At 48.5% G+C, this 24,634-nt stretch overlaps 1 protein-coding gene across 1 annotated transcript in view; it reads right to left on the bottom strand.

Moving 5' to 3' along the window:
* LOC124473755 (inositol polyphosphate-5-phosphatase A) overlaps positions 1-24,634 on the bottom strand; it is a 96,493-nt gene that overhangs the window by 20,756 nt on the left and 51,103 nt on the right. Inside the window, exons 5-9 of the mRNA XM_047029419.1 lie at positions 21,922-21,985; positions 20,436-20,539; positions 15,082-15,134; positions 13,926-14,045; positions 6,529-6,724 (exon numbers count right to left, since the gene is read on the bottom strand). Coding sequence (XP_046885375.1) covers positions 6,529-6,724; positions 13,926-14,045; positions 15,082-15,134; positions 20,436-20,539; positions 21,922-21,985 — 537 coding nt within the window. The remainder of the gene's footprint in view (positions 1-6,528; positions 6,725-13,925; positions 14,046-15,081; positions 15,135-20,435; positions 20,540-21,921; positions 21,986-24,634) is intronic.

Here is a 24,634-nt window from a genome sequence, read left to right as displayed (position 1 = left end):
TGCTCTTTGAATCACGACATCTCATCAGCTTTGTATTCATGCCTTCTTTCTATTCTTATTACACGCTTTAATAAATGCTGGCTTACATAAAAAGTGACATTGGTCCGTTTTTTCCCCCCGGTCTCTCATAAACATGTACGCTTGATATAAGTGTGCTATAATAAGATTGATTTAACAATGTAATTTCTCTTGAAGTTTGACCTCTAGGAACTGGATGTAACATGACATGTTGATCTAATACAGAATGCAATTACTGTCTGACAAGGGGTTGAGACAGGCCACATGTTGACTACCTCATGTAAACTCCATGGCAGAGTAGAAACGACATGGTGTGTGTGTGTCTCCATTACATAACCCTGAGACAACATGCACCGTCCTGGGACCTGCTTGGCACCCCGGTCACAGTCCACGGCGAGAAAAAAACGATTATTGTTTTCTTTTCCGCCAACGGCAGCGGACTGCATTAGTCAAAAATAGACTGACATCATACAAGCAGGCCACTATGCGCCAGGCACAAAGACAGCCTTATCCTCCACAGTTTATGCCACACGTTTCGTTTGGACTAAATCAAAATAGCCACTGTTAGCGGTTTGTTGTTCCTCTGAGCCATTTCAAAGGCAAGGCCAAGCTGCAGTGTGACAGAGGTGGAGGGGAGAGCAGGGGAGACACATCCATATAATGAACTGCTGGAGATAAACAGTTAAGGAATTATTTAAAGAGGTCGTAGGGACCTTGTTGCTACCCGCCGCAGTTCTTCAAAGTTAACAGACAGATAAAACTAGTCCATAAATCAAATTTGGGATTGTACTGAATCAGTGTGCATAGCCATAACTTAACTATATTGTTTTCAAAGCAAATATGTGGGACCTTGTCTACTGTGTAAAGCTGTTATCACGGGAGCACTTTCATCTCCTCAGACACGCTAACGCTTGTCTGGTCTACACGCATGTGCGCACTGACAGCCTAATATCCCGGAACACAACGTCATGCTGGCAGCAACTCAACTCATAATGTCTGTCTGCCAGCCTGCCTGTCTGTTTCTTGTCTACCTGTCTCTCTACTCTTTTCTGTTAGCCAACACCCCCTGTATAATCCACTTCCTGACCTAGTTAAACAGCAAAGCTCCCTTCCTCCAGACAAAACTGCTTGCTCCTGTTTTGGCTCCTACTTTTTGTGGTGTGTGAAAAGCCTTCCCTGAGCCGTTAAAGACCAGCGATCAGAGCTGTGGAATGCTGGGAGTCCGTCGAGAGAAAGGAGAGGAAGACGGAAGAAAGGCTGAGGAGAGGGGGAAAAATAAAGCCTGCTTTCAAAGAAAGAGAGGGAGTTAGGGGGAGATCAAGAGAAAAAGATTGGGAGAGAAAGTGTGAAGGCGTGACGGTGAGTGAGTGAGTCCGTGAGTGAGCCTTGGAAGGTGAGTGAAGGACTCTCCCCTCAGTGACCAGAGGTGTGGCCAGTCAAAGTGTCCCCTCCAGCGAGCCACAGCCCAGGAGCCACAGCCCAGGAGGGAGGATCCGAGGGGTCATCAGGGCTGAAACCCTGTCCTGCCTCAGAGACCGGGGCACCACAATCTCAGTGTGGGAGTGGGGGTGGAGAGGGGGCAAGCGGGGGCTACCGGTGCCAGGCGCTGCCCTCACCCCCCGGTCACACCATCTACCGCTGGCGTGGCGCGTCCAGCTGCCAGTCGCTCCGGCCTGCAGCACAATGGGTCTGCAGCACTGCAGCCGTCCTCAAACGAGCGGTTGTTAATGAGCGAGACTAACAGAAGCCCCTGCTTGTCCCCTCTACTCGGGCGCCTTTATAATTACGGGGACGGCACTCCGATCAAAGCGACATCGCTTGCGTTCCACCCTCATCACTGAACTTGCCCCTCCAACCCCCCCAACCCCCTCTCTGTATTCATTAGTATGGCAAGCAAACAGAGGAAGAGAGAACAGTGTCTTTTGTTCAGTGGGTATAATCTCCTTCTATCTAGACGGGTTATCTCTGGTATAATGGGGCCCTATTGTGACCAATTAGACTCCTCTATTCACATAATGATACTGTATTGTACCGGGGAACATCTTCATCTGGAGCTACACTGGTATCAAGTGATTAAACAGGCCAGCAAATACACCAAGACCCTCCTGTGAGACTGTGCCATGCACACAAGATAAGGTGGATTAGCTATATTAAATCACTGTCTTTGGACTACTTCATTGTGGTCATAAGAGATGCACTAATAGATATGTAACCTTGGATTTTACTCTGAGGTATCATTAGGGTTTATATCTCAATGTCTAGGTCTTGACGGCGATTTTCTTTTATCGAATTATGGAGATTCTCCTGACATGGGAATTGGGGAATTAAGAAATGTGTATGTGTGTATACGTGTGTGTGTGTGTGTCTGGGGAACGAACAGCAGCCAAGGAGGGTCACAGTCCCTGGTGTCGGCAGGTCCCACAGAACAGAGGCCCAATCAGTGCTAGCCCACTGGCTAATGGATGGATGGGCCCCCAAATTAATTAGCCTGACTAATGTAGTGTAGACTTAATTACACTGGCTGGCTTTTGATTTATAGCAAGCCCGACCCACACATGCTCATCAAAGTCTGGATGAAAAGGGGAAAAGAGGCAAACAATATTTAGCCAGCACAAGTTCACGAGCCAGGAATATGGCTAGGAGCAACATCTAATCCCTGTCTAGCCTGCTTGAACAATAGTGTGCATCCTGTGGACACACACACTCACAATTAGGCAATACTACACAGAAATGTTGTACTGTATAAGTACACATTGACTACAATGCCTTGCTTATACACACATTATACACACATTATACACACACACACACACTACACTGACACACTTTCGACAGGCATGGACTGTGAGCTGCACTGTACTTCAAAGCATGAAAAATGTCATATTTATTACCCCCACTTGTCATTAATGAGCATTTTACAGCATTCATTTGGTGTGGCTCGAGCCAACGGCCCCACCTTTAATTTCATGCTGCTCAAGGGAGAGAAAGGGGCCAGGGACAAAGGGAGGAAGATTGATGCCTTGGCAAGCCCCCACAGTCCCACCTCACACAGACAGGGGGCCCTACTGAGGCCTGGGTCCCCCGCTCAGCGTTAGCATTAGCTAAGCATTAAGCCGAGCGTTAGCATTAGCCGGTGGCTACCGTAATGAAATCTGGCCCCATGTAGTGTTCCGATCAGTTCCAATTAAAACAGGCACAAGCTGTGTCACGGGGACAGTAGATCAAGTCAGCAATTAACCTTCCAGCTGGCCCCTATCAATCGCAGGATTGGATCGGCTCGGCCAGGGGCTACACCATTTCTGCAGATATTAAATTTACATTCTATTTAGTTTAATTAGGAGGGATTTTAAATATACTGTGAGTCCAGGCACGGAGCCGCTTTGCTGTCACTGAGCATGCTGATTTACAGCCAGCGCCAACCCTCTGGGGCCTCCAACATGGCAGACCATCATGCACCTCTTCTTCCCATCCCATCCCAGCCAGGATGTCCTGCTCCGCAGGGGGTCATTTGGCTCCAGACTGTCCTCTGTGGTCAACTGTGGACACACGGGGCAGACTGCACTGAAACGAAGCCCCATCATGCAATCTGGTAGTTACTGTAGGCCCACGTCTCTTTTGTGGTGAAGCTCCAAAAACTGGGTGAAGTGGTCAGGGGGCCAAGCGGGCTCAACACGACGTCAATCCGACAGATGTGTCAAGACATCGGATTGTAAGGCAAAGAAAAAAGTTTCAATAGGTTGTTCAGGTTTCAAACGTCCCAGACACCACCTTCTTTACCCACTATTAACCTTACAGCTCCACCCAATCAGTGTTGGATTTCAAGTTCACGCCCACCAACCCCCCCCCCCCCCCCCATCCAGACACCTGAATATCTTCCTGACCGGGTCTCACAGAGCCCTAACCCTGTCTGTGCCCCCCTCCCTGCCCTGGGTGTTGGGTCCTGAGAAAGATGGAGGGTGGAGAGAGGGACAGTGCTGGTGGGGGACCTCCAGGCAGCTCAGCTCCAGCATTAGTCTCCACGTGGCTGTGTCCTTTGTCCCCCAGTCAAAGGGCCGCTGAATGGGGGTCAATTGAAGCCAATTCCCTCTGTCGGACACAATTAATGGGGGAACCGGGCCTGGGGGGGGGGAAGAGGCCGGCCACAGCCTCTGGTTACTGATCCTGCTGCACAAGCATGCCAGGAATCTGCCACCTGTGTCCAACCCTGGGACAATGCCCCCTGCCGTATAGGGGGCAGAAGACCACCACACACATGCACACACACACTCACAACTTCCTCTGCACCCATACGCCATGCTGGGTAAAAGGAAGTGGTATAGACTGTCCAGTGTGATTGTGTGCCTAGTATAGACACAGACGGGATCATGCTGGAAAGAGGTGTGGGCAGGCACTGGCTAAAATATCCTCTCATTCCTCATTGCCAACCAGTATGTGCAGAAGGTGTCAAGAACACTGGAAAGGATTAGAGGTGTGTGAGAGAGAGAGATGGAGAGAGAGGGAGGGAGGGAGGGACCTGTGTCTGACTGTCTGAATCAAGCTCCAGATAAGCATGCCAGATCGATACACTAGTGGCCCATCTCCAGTAAAGCACCCTCCTGGAGGTGCACTAATTGTCCTGCTGACATTAATTGTCATTAAAGGGTTGACACAGCTCTGAGGCTGTGAGTTAGATCAGAGCGGACCCCGCACCCATTTGTTTACTGGTGACATCACGGCTTCCTCCGCGACCGCATCCAAGCCGCCATTAAATCAGCCTTCTAGGGACCAGAGTCCGACTGCTTTACATTATACGAGCCAGCGCTGGCTCTTTAACGAGCAGCTCGGCTGGATGACATCAGCCTCCTGCGTTTGGGTCTTGAGTCCCCGTTAAACGCTTAGCAGCGATGAGGACCCTTCTGGAGGAGGCAGGGGGAAGGAGATGGGACTGTTTGTGTGTCTGCGTGTGTGCGCGCGCAAGTACCAGGGGGTCCTTCATGGCCCACGGCTCTGACTTCCTGAGTGTCTCTTCAGTGTAAAGAGGCCCCCCTGAGTGCCGGAACCACCCCTTCAAGCAGGGGAGATCAATCAGAAACATCTGTCAGAACAACTGGAGGATGGGACCTGTGTGTGTGCGCGCATGCATGAGAGAGGGGTCTGTATCTGTGTGTGTGTGTGTATGAATGTGTGCTTGTGAGCGAAAAAGGGTTGTTTGTGTGTGTGTGGAGATGCATGAGAAAGGGAAGGGTGTTTCTGAGATGGACACACACCGGTGCAAGCCTCGCATGTCCCAGGAAAAAAAAGGTCACGACCCTTGGGCCAGCATTCGTACAGAGTGGGAGAGACCGAGACAGCAGCCAACGCTCACCTAGCACAGAGAACTGGAGAGAGGGACACACACAAGCCCACACATACACACACACGTGGACGTTCTACGGTGACATTCACATGACTTTGTAAGTGGAATCTGTCACCCCCTAATGTCCGCGACATGGCATGTTGTGATTTCATCCCAGTCGCGCTAACGGTTAACTACATCCTAGTCATCAAATATCATCATGAAAGGGAGCCAGGTTTGGGGGGAGGGTGGTCGGATCCCGACCCTTCCCTCTCAATGGTCCCTGTGTTCTGCAGCATCTGCTCATCCCGCTCCTACGGTGGCCTTATTATCTCCAAAAGCAGCTCATATATTCTCACATGATCAGCGCTAATGTGACCCAATTATCCCAGTGAAATCCAATGTACCGTGGGAGATGATAGAATTCCGTCAATCAATGCGAATGATGGGTACAGTGCAAAAACAAACATCTTATGGTCACGCACAGCAATCAATGAGGCAAACCTGCATGCGGCTTGAATGAGGGCGCACCAACTTATGACCCCCACCTATCTGCCGACGATTACAGTTTGGGTTGAATGAGAGCGTGTGACCCTCGGCGGCCCCTCTAGTGGCTGGATGGCTGAACTGCGTTCCACATCACGAGGCCCCTCTCCCCTCACCTCACAGGACGAGGTCTTTCCTGAACCGCTTGAGCAAAACGCTCCTTTCTCAGAGACCTCCCGCACTCCTCCACCTCTTCCTCCGTCTTTCAAAGAGGTGCGGCTCCAAATGGACAATGCCGACACCTTGAACAGGGCTAGTGATTTGAGGGCTATTGTGTCTGGCAGAGAGAGTCCACCCTCTCTCCCTCTCCTTCCATCTCTTCCTCGGACACCACAGGGCCCCGCCATGGTGTGTGCGTGGCATTAGGTCTTTATGGCTTGTTGTCCTAGCCCCCTATCTCATGATGAGGAATGCTGAATGACTGCACTACACTGGGGCACTGTGGCCCTAATTTGCACCAAGAGAAGGGGAGGAGGAGGGAGAGAGAGGGGAAGGAGGAAGGGAGAGGGAATGGCACCAGAACATAACAATGCACTTGGAGGGTTGCTTGGCAAACACAGCTGGGCTGGCCACAGAGGAGCAAATAATGAGCCATAATTCTGGAGGGCTGCTTTTCTTCCTCAAGCTAATTTAACCGCACAGAGTCAAACACACACACACACAAGCGCCCACTCATGAACTCTCACAGCATGCCAACACAGACATACATGACCCACCAATGCTTGCACACACACACACACACTCACACACACAATTCTTACCTCAATAACCTGCTTCGAATCCAACCTGAAGTTGAAGTCCCCAAAGACAAAATATGGTAGCTTCTCATACCGCTGGTCAGTAATCCTGTAAAACAATGGGACCACATGTTATTAGGTTGATCTCAGTGGAGTGCTGGTGACTGTTATCTGATTGGTGGTGGCGTGGTGGTGGCCTTAGGGGCCTCATGTCATTTCTGAAGTGCACAGCGCCACCTGGTGGTACTCACACCTGTCCTAGGGAGTGACTCATTCGATCCAGTAGATAAGAGCACTAACTATTACATACTGTATGTCTACTAGTATAATATACCATCTGCTCTGTTCTATAATGGGCTTCAGGAAATGTAAAATGTTTACTAGCACAGCTTTAAATGTTTTTTTTGTTTTTTATGTTATCACAGATGAGAAACGTGCACAACTTTATACATATAGTAGAGATTTAGCAAAGCAGCAGAGCCTGTGGGTAAGGATTCATGGAGTCCGGCTCGACGTGTCGTGGAATGTTTCCAGATCCAGACCAGCCTCGCAGGAGCAGCAGCATCCAAGAGCTGTTCAAACGCACCTTAAGCGAGGTATAATTAACTCTCATACCTAATCATTTACTTAGAAGAGGCCCCTCTACAAGACGAGAGATAAGAAATTAAAAGGAAGGTAGACCTGCTCCGTGCGTAATTAATGATTCAGGATGCTTGCTGTGCTAATCGGGGAGGATAAATCTCTGGCCTCGACTCCCCCAGCCACTGATAACAATATATTTATGAGGCAGTAAAAAGAGTCTCACTCTTCCCCAGCCTCTCTCTCTCGCTCTCTTTCGCTCTCTCTCGCTCTCTCTCCCTCTTCCTCGCTCTCTCCCTCTCTCTCTTTCTCCGTGGTGGGTCCTTTTCCTGGTCCTCAGTCGTAAAAGCACACACACAGTGGCTCTCTCTGGGGGGAGGTAGGGGGGGTAAAGAGGGGCACAGGAGGCTGGGAAAGGTGCTTGTTGTGTGGGGGGACATGCACCTGCCTCTCAGCCAAGTGCTTCAAGGGAGAGGTTTAGTACACTAATACACTCAGCACTGATGATGTCATAAATGACCTGCCACACTTAAAAGGGGCTGAAAGACTGGACATAAGAAGAGATGGCATTCAAAATGAGGAAATAGATGAAAAAAAGTGAATACAAAAATTAAATGAAAAAATCCAATATATGAGTTGGCAAAAGAATGTATGCTGGAATTTGTGTGCCAATGAAGATAATGTACATGTTGCAAAACATGTTCAACAACGATTTAAAACGTTAAATGATATCCATAATATCTAAATCAATGTTTTTGTCTAGCCCTAAATGTTGTTTCAATATCTCGGATGGAAGCAATATCTTTAAGACGTGTTGTTTCCTTGATCTCGGGGAGGAGGTAAAGATGAGGGCATTCCCACAGGAGGCCCTCGAGCCGCAGGGAGAGAAAGAAGCAGGGTGAGAAGAGGAGAGGAGAGAGAGAGCCTAATGAGAGAAGATGGAGGGAGGACAGGGGAGAGAGCGTGGGAGGAGAGGAGAAGAGGAAAGCAAGAGTGAGAAGGAAAAGACAGCGTTGGGCAGGACCATGTTTCGATCCTCAGTGTGGTGTGGGAGAGAGAGTAAGAGAGGGAGAGAGAGTCTGTGTGTGTGTGTGTCTGTGTGTATGTGTCTCCCCCTAAGGGGATAGAGCCCACAGCTTTATCCCGCTAATAGCCATGTCTAATACGTGGGCCCGGGCCGTTTTGTCTGCGGGTCTAAGGTATCAGCCGCAGGTCAGAAGGTAACACTCTGTTTACACGATCATTTCCTAAAGCACTCGTGGTGACCCGCTGGTGTGAAAGTTGACTTTTGCTTGGCCTTTGTGGGGGGCCCGAAGAATCGCCACATTAGCCACAGTGGACTGGGCGTGAATGGGACAGAGGTGGGGGGTCCGAGGTGCCCCCCCTGCTAGCCCCCCCCCCCCCCCCCACCCCCCAGCTGGGGCCCCATTAGGTGCGTCATCACAGTTCATTCAGGCAAACTGTAACAGTGTCAGCGACATTCCCCCACAAAGACGCACTCCTTTACACAGTCTATAAACATGCTTCCCCCCAGCCAATTCATCGCGTGGTGACACCCCTGAAAGAGGCTCTTCTTAGGGGCCGTTCTCACTGAGGGGGGGGGGGGGGCCGTGAATCAGGCCTTCCTGGGGCCACACAAAGACGGGGGTCAGCCGCTAATTTATAAGACGGCCCCTAACTCTGCTCCCAGGCCCCCTACAGCCTCGTCACAAAGCAGTGGGAGCACATTCCTCTCACACGCACACTCTTCCCTGCTCACATGAAAACCGCACACATGCAAGAACGCACACATGTGTACCCGCGTACAAGCAAATAGCAACTCTTTCTTTCTATCTGTCAGTCTTCTTGCCTGTCTGTCTGTCTTTTGGGTGCATGCACACACACACACACACACACACACACAAAACCAGTCCCATGATTAAGTATGACTGACAGTTAGGCTGAGTCATAATGGACAAGCTTCCAGGATTATGCTCTGTGATAGCGGGTCTTACGAGGGTCCATGTCACTAGGAGACGACGGGGCGACTTACCATTAGTTGGCCAGTCAAATTCATCTCTGCACAACTCGACAGCACAATGCTGCTCATCTCTCGCGGCGCATCCATTGTGAGTGATTTGGGAGAATGTTAACATTGTGAAGAATGTGCTGCTTGACGTCTGGGTGAATGGGATGGGGATGGCCCTCGCTGTGACCTGTGACCCCCTAAGGACCACCACCCCTCCTTCCCCACCTCTCCCACCCCACCCCACCCAGTCAGGTTGGGGGGTGGCGCGGTCACTGAGAGGTTAGAGGACAAGCCAACCCGACCGGGCCACGTCAAACCCACAACGCCGATGACCGGGCCCCCCCGAAACAAGGAAACAGGAAGTTCACTCCGTGTAGTGGTGTGTGGTTTAAGGTGATCTAGTGTTCCGTCTCATCCCCTCAGATGACAGGGTCTAGAGGAAGACGCATCTATTCACAGCGCGCAGAGTCTGGTTACACCTGGGGATTCACCAAGTCATAGACTATCCATATCCTTACAAGATACGGACAACAGTCACACCGACACCTGTCACTCTGCCTGCACTACGAAGTGTACTGAGAGAGAGACAGAGAGAGAGAGAGAAAGAGAGAGAGGGGGGGGGGGGCAGTGCAAGAGAGGGATGGTGATGAACACAGAGCGATATAGACAGAGATAGAGACTGAAGGATAGAGAGAGAGATCTGTAGTCAGACAGAGAGCCCAGTGGGAGTGGAGAGGATTAACCCCTGCTGCCCCAGGCCTCCCAGGGTGAGGAGGCAGTTCACAGAGTCACACACTAACACCCCTTCCCCACCCCCTCCCAAACACACACACCCAACTTGCACCTTGCACACTACAGTCTCAGTGAGTGTCTCAGCTAACCCAAGCACACCAGCTGTGTGTTCAAAGCTATCAATCGCACTTGTCAACACATTTGCCTGCTTAAATACATTCAAAAGCAATAAACTAAAAACAAATATTCCGCATAGTTGATCGACGATTCATTATGTATTTATTGCATTCACACATGCATTACTCTTACTCGTCCCGCATCACAAATTTCTCCCGGCTTCGCAAAGGATCTCTTATCATTCAGGCCTTTTCCAGCTGAACATGTCTATTGCCTGGAAACTGGCTCGTCTTTCTCCTCTCTTTCAGTCTGTTGTTCTGGGAAAAGCCTAAAGGGAAACATTTAGATTGGAGAGCTCTTTGAGACAGGCTGACAGTTGACTGATGACCGTCCATAAAATGACAAAGAGTCGCTGTGTGGCGGCCAGTTCGGCCCACTGCCTCCCCATGGGAAACTAATTGCTCTGAATTGTTAACGGCAACATTATTTTTCTGCCAATCATTGCTTTTCAATGCCCCGAAATGAGCAAATGAGCATGAAACAAGCCTTTTCAGGGAACAAAACAGTTAAATGTCCCCAATGTTGATCAAATTAACTTCAGCTGTGTGACAATGGACTATATCTGGGGGGAAAATAATAGGGGGCGACAAAGCCTCCTTTATGCCCGGATTTCACAGTTGTAATGTGAAACTGTTCTCTCCTGAACCAGAGCAGGCCCTTTGAATGGGCCAGGGAAAAGGAACAAACCCCAATACACAAAAGATGATCCTCTAGGAGGAGAGGGGGACGAAAAAGGTGTGTTGATTTTATATTCTACAATGATTTCACATGCCTCTTGGCAGCCTGGACTCCCATCAACCTCTTGGTCTGAAAGCTTGAAATTAGAACGCCACTCTTGGAATTCTCTTGGATCAATTGTACCTAGATGAATAAAGATGATTTTTTAAATACTGCATACACACAAGCTGGTTTTCACCACGACCGAAGCCCGATAACAAGTTCAGGACTAACAAGAGAACATCCTTCAAGACAGAATATTTCAAAATCACATCACAGTTCAAACCATTCTTCAAACACCTTACATAATCATGAAACAATGATCCTTAAAGATCAAGGCAAAAATCAACAAAAAAGCGGTATATAAAGTCTCCTCTGTGGGTGCTCATATGTCCACTGTTAAAGAGAGGGGACTGGGTGTACGAAAACAAGCAGGGGCTGCATTTCAAAAAGCCTTCCCTCCTCCCTTGCTCTCACAGAAGTGGCCCGCGCATTAGTCGAGGCTAAAGGACTGCTTGTTTTCTTGATGGGACTCAATGGAGATCTCTGGCCGCCTAAACGCTGCTCCCTCTCACCATTGTTCCCCCGGGGGGCCTTGTAGCCGCCTGGAGATAAACACCGTTTAGCAGTTAAAAGGGCCACAGAGGAAGAGGGCTTATCAGATGTGTTCTCAATGGGCCGTAAGCTGCACTACTAAGCCCCGGACCTCAGATAAGGAGCTGCTGGACATGGGAGGGCCCAGTCGCGGAGCTCACCCAGGAGGCCCGCTGCTCCACCAGGCTCCTGCAACCGACCAACACCGCCCTTAGATCCCAGCTTGTGGGGAGACCAACCACTAACTCCCCCCCATCCACGTCCACCCTGGCCTACACTCACTGAGAGATTAGAGCTCAGAGAGACTGAGTGAGGGAGAGAGAGGGAGGGATGGAGAAAGGGAGAGAGATGGAGAGAGAGGGAGAGAGAAAGAGAAAGAAAGAAGGAAGGAGGGGGAAGGTTGGGCTATGGATATTCACCCCTCTCTCCCTTTTCCTGCTCTCTTTCTGGGGTAGGAGTCAGAGTTAGGACAATGGCCAAAAAGATGGTTCCCAACCCGGCGTCTGAATGGGAACACTGTTGGTGGTAGCGCTTCATTCAAAGCCGGTCCTGGCTGCATTGTCCTCCCTGATCGGTGGAGGAGAATGGAGTTCGCTGGTGGCTGCCAAAAGGTTAGCAGCCCCTGTGAAAGGACCAGCCCATTATTCACTGCCCCTACAGAGGCTGGGGACCCTTTGTGTAGCCCAGTAGCCACCCCCCCCATCCCCCATCCTCCCCCCCCACCTCCAACCCCTAACCCCCCCACTCGAGTCTCGGTGAGCATTTTTCTCACTCTAGCGGTCCGGATCCGTGCCTGAGTGTTTCCCCAAAATGAGCAGTTGAGGCGCGATGCCTCCCAACCCCTTCTCCTCATGGCATACCAGCCTGAACATGCACCGCATCCCTCCCTCTAACACCCCACCCCTATCCCCACCCCGCCCCTTAACACCCCTGCTTCCAGTCAGAAACGATCCCCCCTCCTCTTACGTACCTAAAAAAGGGCAGTGCAAATCCGTTGGCCATTGTCAGAGTTCTAATGATACGGCCCTAAGAATGAGCAGCAAGGAGGACATCTTCCCCGATGCACACCAGAGGAATTCAGAGTGTGGGAGGGTGGAAACTGCCCCTCAGCTCAGCGGGGGAAACATTCAACGTCCTCAACCCCCAGCGCTGTGCCATCTAGCTAGCGCTATTTACGATGTGACTTTTAAAAATAAATCAACTTCGATAGCACGACAAAAGTGGAGAAAAATACGGCCAAAACCCTCAATGTAAGCAACAAGCGGGGTCCTTTAGAAACGTCATTGCCTCCCATAAATCCAGGTAAATTATGGCTTCATAAAAATTGTAAAAGCTGCCATATTCCTAAAACACTCCCACTTCCCTGTCTATTAAAGGCAGACCATTCTTTCATCAAATGCGGAATGAAGGAGGGGAAAAATATGATCTTTGAGGAAACGTTAAAGCGGCCGTCTCGTATTTCACGAGTGTCAAGAGCCGTGATAATATATGCCACCCTTATATGCATGTAGTTATTCAAAGTGGAGGCGATAAGAGGCGCCGTGCATTCTGATGCTGTTTCAATGGAGGGGGTCACATGTTGCTGGGGGCTTTCTGTGTTTGCATGACCAGGTAGAGAGCAGGGGTGGCCCTAGCACACTACATCATTCTGCCCCCACTGTAAATGGATATCCCATAAATCACATTAGCATGGCCTGAGAAGGGGCTCTCATGTTTGACTAGTGGAGGAGCCTGGGTAAAGGGTGAAGGATTCTCTACCGGGGATTGCTAAGGGCTGGATGGGGAGGAGGAAGACAAGGGGAAGGGACGGAGAGGATGCATGGAGGAGAGGATGGATGGAGGAGAGGATGGATAAAGGTCAGGGTGAGGCTGTTGCCCTCCAGTGCGTGGGGGGAGGAGAGGAGAGAGTCAGGAAAAGCATGAGGAAGGATGCCATGGGTGGATGTAATGAGGATTTCTTATACAGAAGAAGAATTGATAGCAAAGGGAGAACTTAGATGCTCAAATAAAGAAATGATTAAAGGTATTTAATAGTATCAAGATCAGCTTCTACCAGGTTTGTGACGTTGGTAGAAGGACAAAAAATGTATAGTAAACAAGTACCCATATAGCCAACGGCTCCCGCTCAATCTTGCTTTACATGGTATGAGTCCTTTCATATATAGAAAGCTTAAGTCTCATCCCTTCCTTTTAGGATATGAAGACCCTCATGTGGAATATAGAAGCTGAGTGGCGTCAGCAATATGGCCTGTGGCCTTGATTAAACAGGTGCCAAGCTGAAAACTCATCTTGTCAATGGAGGAGGGAGAGAAGGAGGGATGACGAGAGGGAGCTGTGATGTAGTCAAGGGTGAAACCAAAGAAACGAGCCACGAGATCAAAGGAAGTGGGACGGAAGGAGGGGCGGAGAGATGCAGAACGTGTGATGTGCGGTCTGGCGGAAGGGGGACAGGAGGATGGAGGGGATGGAGGGGAGGAGGAGGAGGCGGAGGGCAGAGCGGTACCTGTCCAGGACGTAGCCCAGAGCCTTCTGTCTGGTCCCACAGTAGACAGACGGGCTCTTCTCCCACGCCACCACGTTGGACGCGTCGTGGAACAGGTGGATGTTGACCAGGTCGAAGGCACTGGGGAGGAGGCAGAGAGGGGGGGAAGGGGGATAGAGGAGGGAGACGGAGCGAGGAGGGGAGAGCGAGAAAGAAAGCATGAGCAAGCAGACCTACAGTTGCCTTGTGGTACAGTGACGCTGATACAAAATTCTAAACCAAATAAGTTGATCTACTACAACATCCATTTACAAGGAGGAAAAGGGAAGAGAATCATTTCAAATTGGAAACCTATATACAGTAACAGACCTCTAGTGTTCACTGCTGATTAATATCAAATCACACAGACAGGTAGAGATCTACAAACAGAGCAGCGATTGGTTGTGACTGATAAGCCCACGGCTCTGGCTGTTCCCAGTTGGTTGTGGACATGTCGAATATCCAGACCAAACTAGGAGATGAACCCAACTCTCTCTTTGTTGACAACAGCCAACAACATATCTCTTAAAGCCCAGTCTCTAAGGACAAAGTGAAGGTGATTTACCTGTTGATCTTGTCAGTAGTGGACTCTGTACCTCCACACTGCCCAAACCATAATTGTATCTCCCCCTCTCACCTCTCACTCTTTCCCTGTCTAGCATTGAACCTCTATTGGAGTGTTGCGTTTTTAGCCCTTTGTCCCCGTGTCATCCTTCTATTAGATTACAATCCTTCCCCTCCTCTTCTACTCAAACCAGGAGCAAAGGTTCGTATTCATCCTGCGCAAGTTCAATTGCAGGTAATGTTTTCTGTCATCTGTCATATGCAACTGCTTGACTAACGTGATTATGCCTAACCCAATCCTGCCTGGTCCTGTAGCATGCTGTCAAAGTAGACCTCTCTTTCTCTTTGTCTCTCTCCCTGACTCTTTCTCTCTAGAGGATTCTCGGCGGTCTACAAAGACAAGGGATTAGCAGAGCCCCCAGTGAGAAATTATATGGATCGCGAGTAAAAATAAAAGTGACAGATCCTGCCAGACCATCAAAGTGTAGCAAGTCAAAGTTAGAGTGACGGGGGAAACAGGGTGAGGGTAACATGGGAAATGTAGTTTGACTATGCTGTGGTATTGAGGGCTCACCAGTCAGCCAGGGCCCATCGAGTCCTGATGAAGCCTTTTCTGGACCACTTGCACTGCAGCAGAGTGAGACACATACTCCAGGTTAGCATGGAAGAACATACAGAGAACACACAGAGTATTAACCACCACTGCCATCAGTCAACAGAGGTCATGGGACCATCATAAAACTGTAAAGACAATCACTACCTGAGATCACATTTCAATATCAAGAAGCATTCAATCTAAATTCAATCTGATCTCATCTGGAAGCTACTTGGACAGGCTGGTAGCCCAGTGGGTGGTTTCACATCAGGCACAGAGCTCTCCAGCCACCTGGTCCTGGGGCAGTCCACAGAGCTGGGGTCTGAGTGGATTATCCAATCACAAGTCCAGAGATCTCACACAGCAGCACATGATTCACCATGAAGCTGGTTATTAAATGAGGAGACAAATTGATGCTGCAAGCGTTCTCATTTTGAATACAGAAATAAACAAATAAATAAGGGCTTCTCTGAGGCCCCTAATGGGGAGTTAACCACAGTGATGAATAAACTAATTACAGCCCAGGTCACATAATTACAAATTGACTAATTTTATTTAAAAACTTAGATGCAAATTAAAGGCTGAGAGGTATTTGATTGCACCTCACATCCTTCAATCTGCATTAGTACAAGATTAACTGTATCAAATTGAATTACATTAGCATACTTGAATTAATCCATACCGCCTGGCGGAATGTATGGCTCCAATTACACAGCACTATCGAACATTGAATTCAGTGAGTGTGTGTGCATGTCCCAGGTAGTTGGATTCGATTCTACTTTTTTATCGATTACAATTCTAACAATGTTCGGGAATGAAAAAAATTATGCATAAAAATACGTGAAATTGGAATACATCCAACAAAATGCAGCATATGTTTCAAGGAAATTTGTTCAGTAATCACATTTATATTGACGTGGCTAGCAGATGTTTTGGTTCACTTTACATTCAGTAAATGTAGTTAAACAGTATGGTCTTCCAGCTGCATGGAAGGTTCAGACTGAATGTGCTGCTTGTCAATTTTTGCATGCGTGTGTGTTGACATAATGCCAATGTAATGACTTAAGGGAATCATTGAAGAGAGGAGGAAAAGGAGGATAAAGTCTAGTGGAGAGGTGGGCTAGCTTTTCCCCCATAGGGACACATCCATGGTGTACTACCACAGCCAGAGAGAGATTTAATCTGAGGTTTCATTTAAACGACCATTAACTACCATCACAGCATTAGAATCCATCACTCCTCTGACGGCAGCTTCTTCTCCATGTTTGACTGATCTGTCATCTGAATGCTTGCTCATAAAGACACACACACGCGCCACAGTTGCAAGTATGAGTAAGTGTCACAGCACACACATGCGCTTTTTAACGTTTGTTCATTCCTACAGAACTCTTATGAAACCGCCTACGTTGATTCACCACTGACCAATAATGACAGACAGCCAGACAACTTTTACTGTTTCAACAGAAGAGAACATGAGAGATCATCCACAATGATCCAGGCCTTGACCTCCATTTATATGGTCAATACAATCACTAACATCACTAATAGGCCTTCTAGGTCAATAAAACCAAAACAACACTATCATCTACACCAGCTGACACTGGAAGCAGTGCTGTTGGCACAGGTGCTGTCCACTTCAATTTAATCTGCTTAGAAGGTACCATTATCAGATCCTTCCCCCAAACCTGATCCCTGGTCAGACCAGACCGGGGGGGGGGGGGTTCTGATGGGGGCCAGGCCAGGGGGATGGGGGGTGGAGGAGCCTGAGCAGTAAAGGTCAGAAGGCTGGGGGGTGACACCGGCTGACCTTCCACAGGACGGCGGCTTGTCCCCTGACAGTGATGAACAGGCTGTTGCGGAGCGAGCCGTATCCAGGGCTGCCAACCAATCCGGAGACAGGACAGGACGAGTGGAGAGAGAGAGGGAGGGGGGCCATCAAATAGATTCCCCATTACAGGAAGCCACTCCATGAACAGCCCACTTGTGTCCATAGGAAGTTTTCACTTCCATCAAATGTCAGACGTAGGAGCCCCATCACCCATAAACCCGCACCCCCCTCCCTGTCTGGTTTTATCCAATGACCTTTCCTATACCTCAACTCACAGACCACCCACAGCTATAAATAACCCTGGGCTTTGGGGTGGGGGGGTGCAGGACCAGAAGGGGTGCAGGACAGGGTTACAGGGGGGCCGTGACAGAAATGCACTGTGAGTAATAAGTAATACACACAAACCCTGATTGATCTGGCCCCATGCAGTCCACCCCCCTCTGCATTTATCTTTATTCCATCATCCCACTCAGGCTGGGGGGGGGGGTTATGAGGGGGGGGTATAGGGCTCACTGACCAGTATGTGTATATGTATGTGTATGTATGTATGTGTGTGAGAGAGAGATGAACGACACAGAGGCACAGGGACACTGGGTCAAGTTGAACATCCAAACTTTCCAACCTCATTAACTGCTTGGACTCTAGGCTCTGAGTGCTCAGGTTGGAACTACAATGGATATGAATCAAAACCACACCAAGGTTACAACACCATGTAATCATACCACAGAGGGCACTAAAAGGGTATGGGAGGTTCACCAGCAATGCTTTTATGAGCAAACCCATGGTGCCAAACCACAAATACCAGCATGCATGGATGGTGATCTACAGCCTGTCTTTCTTTTTTTCCACTTCCGTGCAAACAATCAATAGCAAGGGGACATTAAGGTCTCACTCGTATACTTTATTTATATAAGGCAATGACAAATCCTTATGATGCAATGTTTTTTGGAAGCATGTATTACTGCACCAAACAAAATAAATATATTAATGCTCACGGCCGGTTGAAAGGATTGACGGAACAACGAGAAATGACAGGCCGCCAAATCCATCACGTCAACCTTTCAAAAGAAATGTGCCCGCTATTTTGTCCAGTTCCTTTCTTATTCAGCTTTTCAATTAATGACGGCCAGCCCCCCCTTCCCCTCCACTTAAAGCCATAACTCACAGTGTCGGGCCTGGAGGCAGGGCTGGGGTTTTGCATAGAGGGAGGAACTGTCATTTTCACTGAGTCAACCTGGAGAACTCGTAAGGTCAGGAGGCTCCTGTCTAGCCCTCCTGGGAAACAAGGAGCTTTAACACGGGGAGCGAGAGAGGAAGAGGAAGTGTGTGTGTGTGTATCTGTGTGTGTGAGTGTCTGTGTGTGTCTGTGTGTGAAGGGGGGAGGCATGAGCAGGCAGGTCAGATCCTGAACATATCGTTACCACAATAGCACTAACGTGTGCCCATCAAATGTATTTTCAAGTGCAGACCAGACAGAACAGTACCTCGGTGCCTACCCACTCAATTGCAGTCGAAGTCCAGGAATTTCGTCTGTAAGCGTAGCTGTTCTTTAACCAGACCTGCCACTCAACCCTAAACTTCCACTCCCTGACCATGATGAGGTCATCGGCCCTGGCCTTGTTACAAGCTGTTAATGGCCGACTGTGATGGTAACGCCCAAGCAGGGAAAGCCAGGTAGTCTCACGCTAACCTGCTAAACCGTCTGCTGTCACATTCAACTGTTTAAATATCCGTCTCATTACAAACGTCAACAGAAGACGTCCTCACCACCTACTTAACTCCAAATTAAGAATCACTTGTGTTACCCAAGAGCCGTGACGTAGAGCTATAACCCACATTCTGGCGAGCTTTTGATTTGGCTGAATATAGAACTGTTTGCACAAAGGCTGCTCAAACTTCAGTCCGTGCTTCCAACCGTAGTTTTACAAGCTGGCGACACGGACCCAGAGAGCCGCCCGGCCCCGTGCGTGGCGGTCCGTCTTGTCCCAGATCTCCTGTTAATAGGATTCCTTAAGGCTGCAGATGGATGGCGAATCCAGGCGGTTTCATCTACTAAAAGACGGCATAAATCACCATGGAGGAAGAGGGGACGAGGCAGGGGTTATCGCCAGCCTGCCTCCCTCATGAGAGCTTTGCATTAAAGCATTAGTGAAATTAATTCATCTTTCATAAGAGGTTTGAGCAGTATCTGTGATCTATGATAACAACCAATTTCTCACTATGGGGCCGGCAGTGAGAAGTGTGTGTGCGTGTGTGTGGGGGGGGGGAATAGCGGGGCCTGATAGACTACACAAATCTGCTCTTTTTAAATGGGCTAACATTATCTGGAGTGCTGCTCTCAGGAGCATCATCCCAGATTCATAACCCAGCCGGGAAAGAGGCATAAATCACAGGCCAAACTTTTCCCATCTATCTGCCCCCTCTCTCGCTCTACCCCTCCCTCATTCAGGTGACAACTTTGCTGTTGTTTTCATGTCTTGTCCCCCTGACGGCAGAACAAGAGTTTGGCGCTATCGTTTGAAATGACTTCACCCCTTAATCGATGTAATTGGCATTAGATCCTCTACGACATGCAAACCGGGCAACCCAAACCGGGCAACCCAAAGCGGGTGCCAAGCGCGCACATGTCCGTCTGTGTGTGTGTGTGCTATGAGAGCTAGCGCAAGACGGAGTGAGCGTGCACATGCATGTCCGTGCATGCGCGCGTGAGAGAGAGTGCGCGTGTGAAAAAGACGGAAATTGGGAGCCGTCTGTGAGAGGGGCCGTATCCATCTCCTTTGCATATATTTGCGAAGGTGTCCATCAGAGCGTGGTTGACAGATGAGCGGGGAGTGTAGGGACGACACCACAGCCCTGGCTCTCTTTATTACTATATCAGCCGAGCTCACCGCTCCCTCACCACGAGGAGCCAGACGCGCACACACACGCGCACACACACACGCGCACACACACACCGCTCCACAGAGCACAGCGGCCTGGGCTCAAACAGAAGATCTAAAACGTGTTGAACTGAGTGTACAGAAGCATCCGTGTGTGCTTTCTGGAGGGGAGACTAATCTGAGGTGTTACATGAAAGAGCTGAAATTGCAAAGGGCTTTTCTGGACTTTTCTCAAAGCTCAAGATTAAAAGCATTCTGCAAAGACAACAAAACATCGTAGAAGAGAAAGAAATATACTGTGTGTATATGGACAAATCTACAACGTTTAAAAAGTTTTGTTCTGTTAAAATCAAATGACATGAAATCAAATAATAGATGACATCTAATTTAAAGTTCTAAAAACAGAAAGAGTTTTAGAAACGCAAATATCCCCTAAAGTCCATAATCCTGAAACTCAAGTGGACAACTGTATGGGCACATTTCAGTTAACATGAATAACTCAACTGAACTTTTAAATGGCCCATGTTGCCGTGTCAAATCTCAACCACTCTTGAGATTGAGATTTGCAAAAGGGAACAGGAAGTAAGACGGACAAACAGAGGAAGCAGTCAGCGAGTCAGACCCACCTCAGGGAAGTAGTCCTGAGGGAACTTCTCCTTCTCCAACATAGCCGTGCTCTCTAGTGTGTCTGAGTAGATCTCCTTCCCAACCACCTTCTTGAATTTCTTGGCTAACAAAAAAGGAAACAAAGGGAGACAGAGTGTTACCACCACAAAAGCTCAACTTTTAAGAGACCACGAGTCAGCGTGTAAGGAGCCTCAGATGGCAGGGTTGTGCTGTGTGTCCTGTCCCCAGGCCTTCTTCAGACAACTGCTCCACCTGCTGGGGAACATTAGAAGTATTCTGGAGTCTGCCAGGGAGGGGAAGCAACAGATTCTCTGCGGCAATTAAAGGTCTCTTGGATCCCACTGTGTTAATTATGCCTGCCTTTGATGTAACAGAAAGAGCCTTTCGTTTGAGCCGTTTAAGACCATTTACAGACTGAAAATATCTTCAAGGAGTTCTCTGTGGGTTTGTTGCGGTGGGAACAGATTAAGTCTGGAAGAGGATGATGGGATCCAAACATTCCTGGGAGCATGCAACACACGTTGGAGTCACACTGGGGACAAACAGAGGCTGAAAACAATGAGTTCCCTCAACAACAAAAAAAATACATTTGTCAAATTTTGCTTAATGGAACCATCCTTTTGTATCTTAAACCACTTTTTTAACGTGCATTTCGTCATCAAATACAGCAAGAAGATTGAATAACATTTCTGGACATGGTGATTCTAACATCTTCAACAGTTTGAACAGGGTTCATACATACCATGTAAGTTTCTGTTTGGTTTCCCTTTCGAGATGGCGCCGACAATGGCAGCCGTGGTGGCTCGTTGTGCTGCAACTTATATTTTATTTGATGCCCACTTTTATTTTATTTTAGTGTATTCCACTTATTACTGCTAGTTTTAGTATAGTTAGACCACATATTTAAATTTAAGATTCCTATATGTTTATTGTATGCACCTTCCTGCCAAAGCAAATTCCTTGTCAGTGCAAACTTTCATGGCGAATAAATCCCATTCTGATTCTGATTCTGATGTGGGGCTACTTGTATGTGTGTGCTATGTTCTGAGGGTTCGTCCCCTCAGCCTGTCCTTCACTGGGGTGAGAACCCCGTCCTAACGCTGACTCGGCCCTAATGGGAGGACGGCCCTCCTACATCTATATCCCCTCTTTAATTAGCGGCTCCGCCGGCCCCCCGGGCCCTCTGACACCACTGGCTGATGAGACCGCCGTAACTGTCCAATAACCCCCGTACACAATTACCACAGGCCCGAAATCTCATGAATTAAATCCTAATATTAATAAGTATTACCATTCTATCTCCTGCTGCTACATTACCTTCCCCAGACCAATCTTCTGCTGGCTGGTGGTGATGGAACCAGGACCAGGCTGTAAGTGGTTGGTGTGATGTGTAAGGGTGGGGGGGAGGGTTGGGGTGTGTAGGGGGGTTGGATAGAACGACATGGGGTCTTGAGATGCTGAGGCCATGGCAGGGACTGGACTCACCTTTGAAATCAAACTGGTGGATGTTTTTCAAGGATTCGTGGAGAAAGTAGCAATTTCCTAGTGCCTATAAAAGAGACAGAGAGAAAAAGAGAGAGAAAAAGAGGGGTCTGAGATTAGAGGAATTGTTCATTAACCTTTTCAGATTATTTCGGTTACCCCGGCACATTCACGCAGAAGCACATAATACCATTGTGTAATAGGAGCTTAGATCTGTGGTGATACAGTAAAGGGCTCCATTTCCATAGAGCTTTGACGTGCAAAAGGGAACTCGGGTTTAAACACATTGGCTCCTTGGAAAAAGATCCCCCTGCTGGCTGAGTCCACTCCCCCATAACCGGTCACAGACACTGCTTCCTTTAATAGGAGGTCACTAGCCCTGGATTTAGTGTTTAGTACACAATCAGAGAAGTGCACCATCAATACTGTATACTCAACAGCGCATACTCCAACACTCATCTCAAAGCCTCCCGACGTGAAGAATAACCCATTTTAGCCTTTCAAAGAACACATTCAGATGGAGTTTTGAATAACCAAAGATTTACTTCAATAGGATTAAAATCTTAATTTTCAGAGAGAACAATCGGTCAACTTTCCCAGTCTGTGGACAAGCCAAACAAACTGTGTGGGAAGAGGTGGAATGGTGCCCGGGGGATTTGATGCGGTTCACAGTCTGCTACACTGCTTTCTGCTGCCCTCTTTACATCTGGGGCCATGGCGGGAAAGCCACCTCTCAATCCCACTGTGTCTTTCAGGCAGCACAGCTTTCGCCTTGTGGTAATTCTACCATGGGTCCTCCTGGTGTGTTCTTTTTTTTCTTCCCTTCCCTCCTCCTATCGCACGGCACGGAGGGAATGAAAAGAGAGAGAAGGAGTGTGAAACGGGTGATGAAATGAACAGAGAGAGGTGAAGAAGAGTTATTAGGCTGCGGGGGGGGGGGGGGGAGAGGGCTGAATGAGGTGGAAACGGCAGTGCGAGATGGAGAGAACCTCCCTGGGACAGGAGGGAAGGTTCCCCCGTCTTCCCAGCTGTGCGGCCCCAGGTAGAGAGCCGACAGGGCGAGGAAGGGCGTCAGGACCCGTGCAAGGACTCCACGGAGGGGGAGGAGACGGAGGGCAGAGGAGGGGAAGGGCGGCAGCAGAGGATTTACCCGGCAGTCTTTTTCTCTCGTCCCCTTTGAGGCGCAGTCGGACACCCTCGTGAAGAGAGAGCGAGAGTTTAGGCTAGGCTCGCTCGCCGCACGTCCCCTGCATTATTTATGAGTCCGGGCGCATCTTGAGATTAAACATTTGCTGATTTGTCAAAAGCACAAACATGAGGTCCTGCCCATCTCCTTGACATATAAGTTCATCCAACAGGAAAACACTGTCGCACATTTAATTGATGAGAACAGCGGCTGGTGACCCAAAGCCACAGCAAGCTCCTGCACTCCTTCAGTCTCTTCCCCTCCTTCTGAAGGAGGACAGGAACCAGATGAACGGCATCAAATGAGAGAAAGAGGGAGGGGGAGAGAGAGAGAGACTCAAGGTCAACTTTCCATGCACAGTAGAGAAGATTCCAGGAAGACCCCCTTTGTTTATCTGTTTGTGCTGCTTTATGTTCTTTTTCACCTCAAACTGCCACTGACAGACAGGGATGACAATGATAAAGACAAGGGATGAAAATAAAATCTGTATTATTTGTTCAACTGGTGCCACAGAGCTTTTATCTGTGGTTGAAATTTGGCTTCCTTCCTCAAAATGACTAAAAAGAAAAAGCTTAACAAAAGAAAGGAACAATTGGGACAAGAAGTAAAGATGCATTTAATAAAAACACCACAATTACTAAACCAGCAGTTATTTTATGATAAGAGAATTAAAACTATGCTCAAGATAAACACTGGCGTGAACAGAAAATCGAATTGAAAATATAAAAACATCAAAAGTCTGTCGTTATTTCCAGTCCCAGTGTAGCAGGAGAACAGCAGCAGGCCTCCCAGCTGTGTTAAACGCTAGCCTGGCTCCCTCCTGTACCATGCACATTGATTACTCCTCAAACCCAGCAAACGCCAGGAGTATAACTGGATTTAATATGATGCCTCTAAACAAATCGCAATTAATCAACTCTCAAATAAATGATAAACAATTGTGCCTAAGTGACTATCTATGTAATCATGAGAATCCACTTAACATCCCAACCCTAGTAAATATTTATATGACGCTGGGGCTCAAACCCGCTGGCTGGTTCACTGTCTTTCCTTCTCCCCCTCCACTCTTCATGAAGAACCTATTATATTAGCGGGCCGCAATTAATCCATTTGTCTCTCGACATGACAGGCTTCAAATATGAATAAGAGTAGGGGCTGTGCTGACAGGTCGTCCTTATCTTGAACCACTTGCTGTACAATGGCCTCTGTCAAGCGTATGTTTGTCACGTCCCACTTTTATTGATTACCTGCCAGATTCACTTGAAATAATTAAAAGTATATTTTACATATTTATAAACCCCTCTGCCATGGCCACTACTTAATTGTCCATTAGTAAAATGCACTCTATTAAGGCCGACTTGCAGGGCCAGGGGGAGGCAGCAGGAAAATGAGTAATCGCCATAATTGTAGACAGAAAGACAATAAGCGCACCATAAAAGCCAAGTTTTATTGCCTCGTTCCGGCAATGCGATTTCTTATCAGGACCTGTATTGTACACACCACTCAAAGGAAAAAAGCACACGTCTTCCT

Source organism: Hypomesus transpacificus, chromosome 11, assembly GCF_021917145.1.
Source record: "Hypomesus transpacificus isolate Combined female chromosome 11, fHypTra1, whole genome shotgun sequence".
In the NCBI taxonomy this organism is placed as follows: domain Eukaryota; kingdom Metazoa; phylum Chordata; class Actinopteri; order Osmeriformes; family Osmeridae; genus Hypomesus; species Hypomesus transpacificus.
This window is presented reverse-complemented; position numbering and strand designations above follow the sequence as displayed.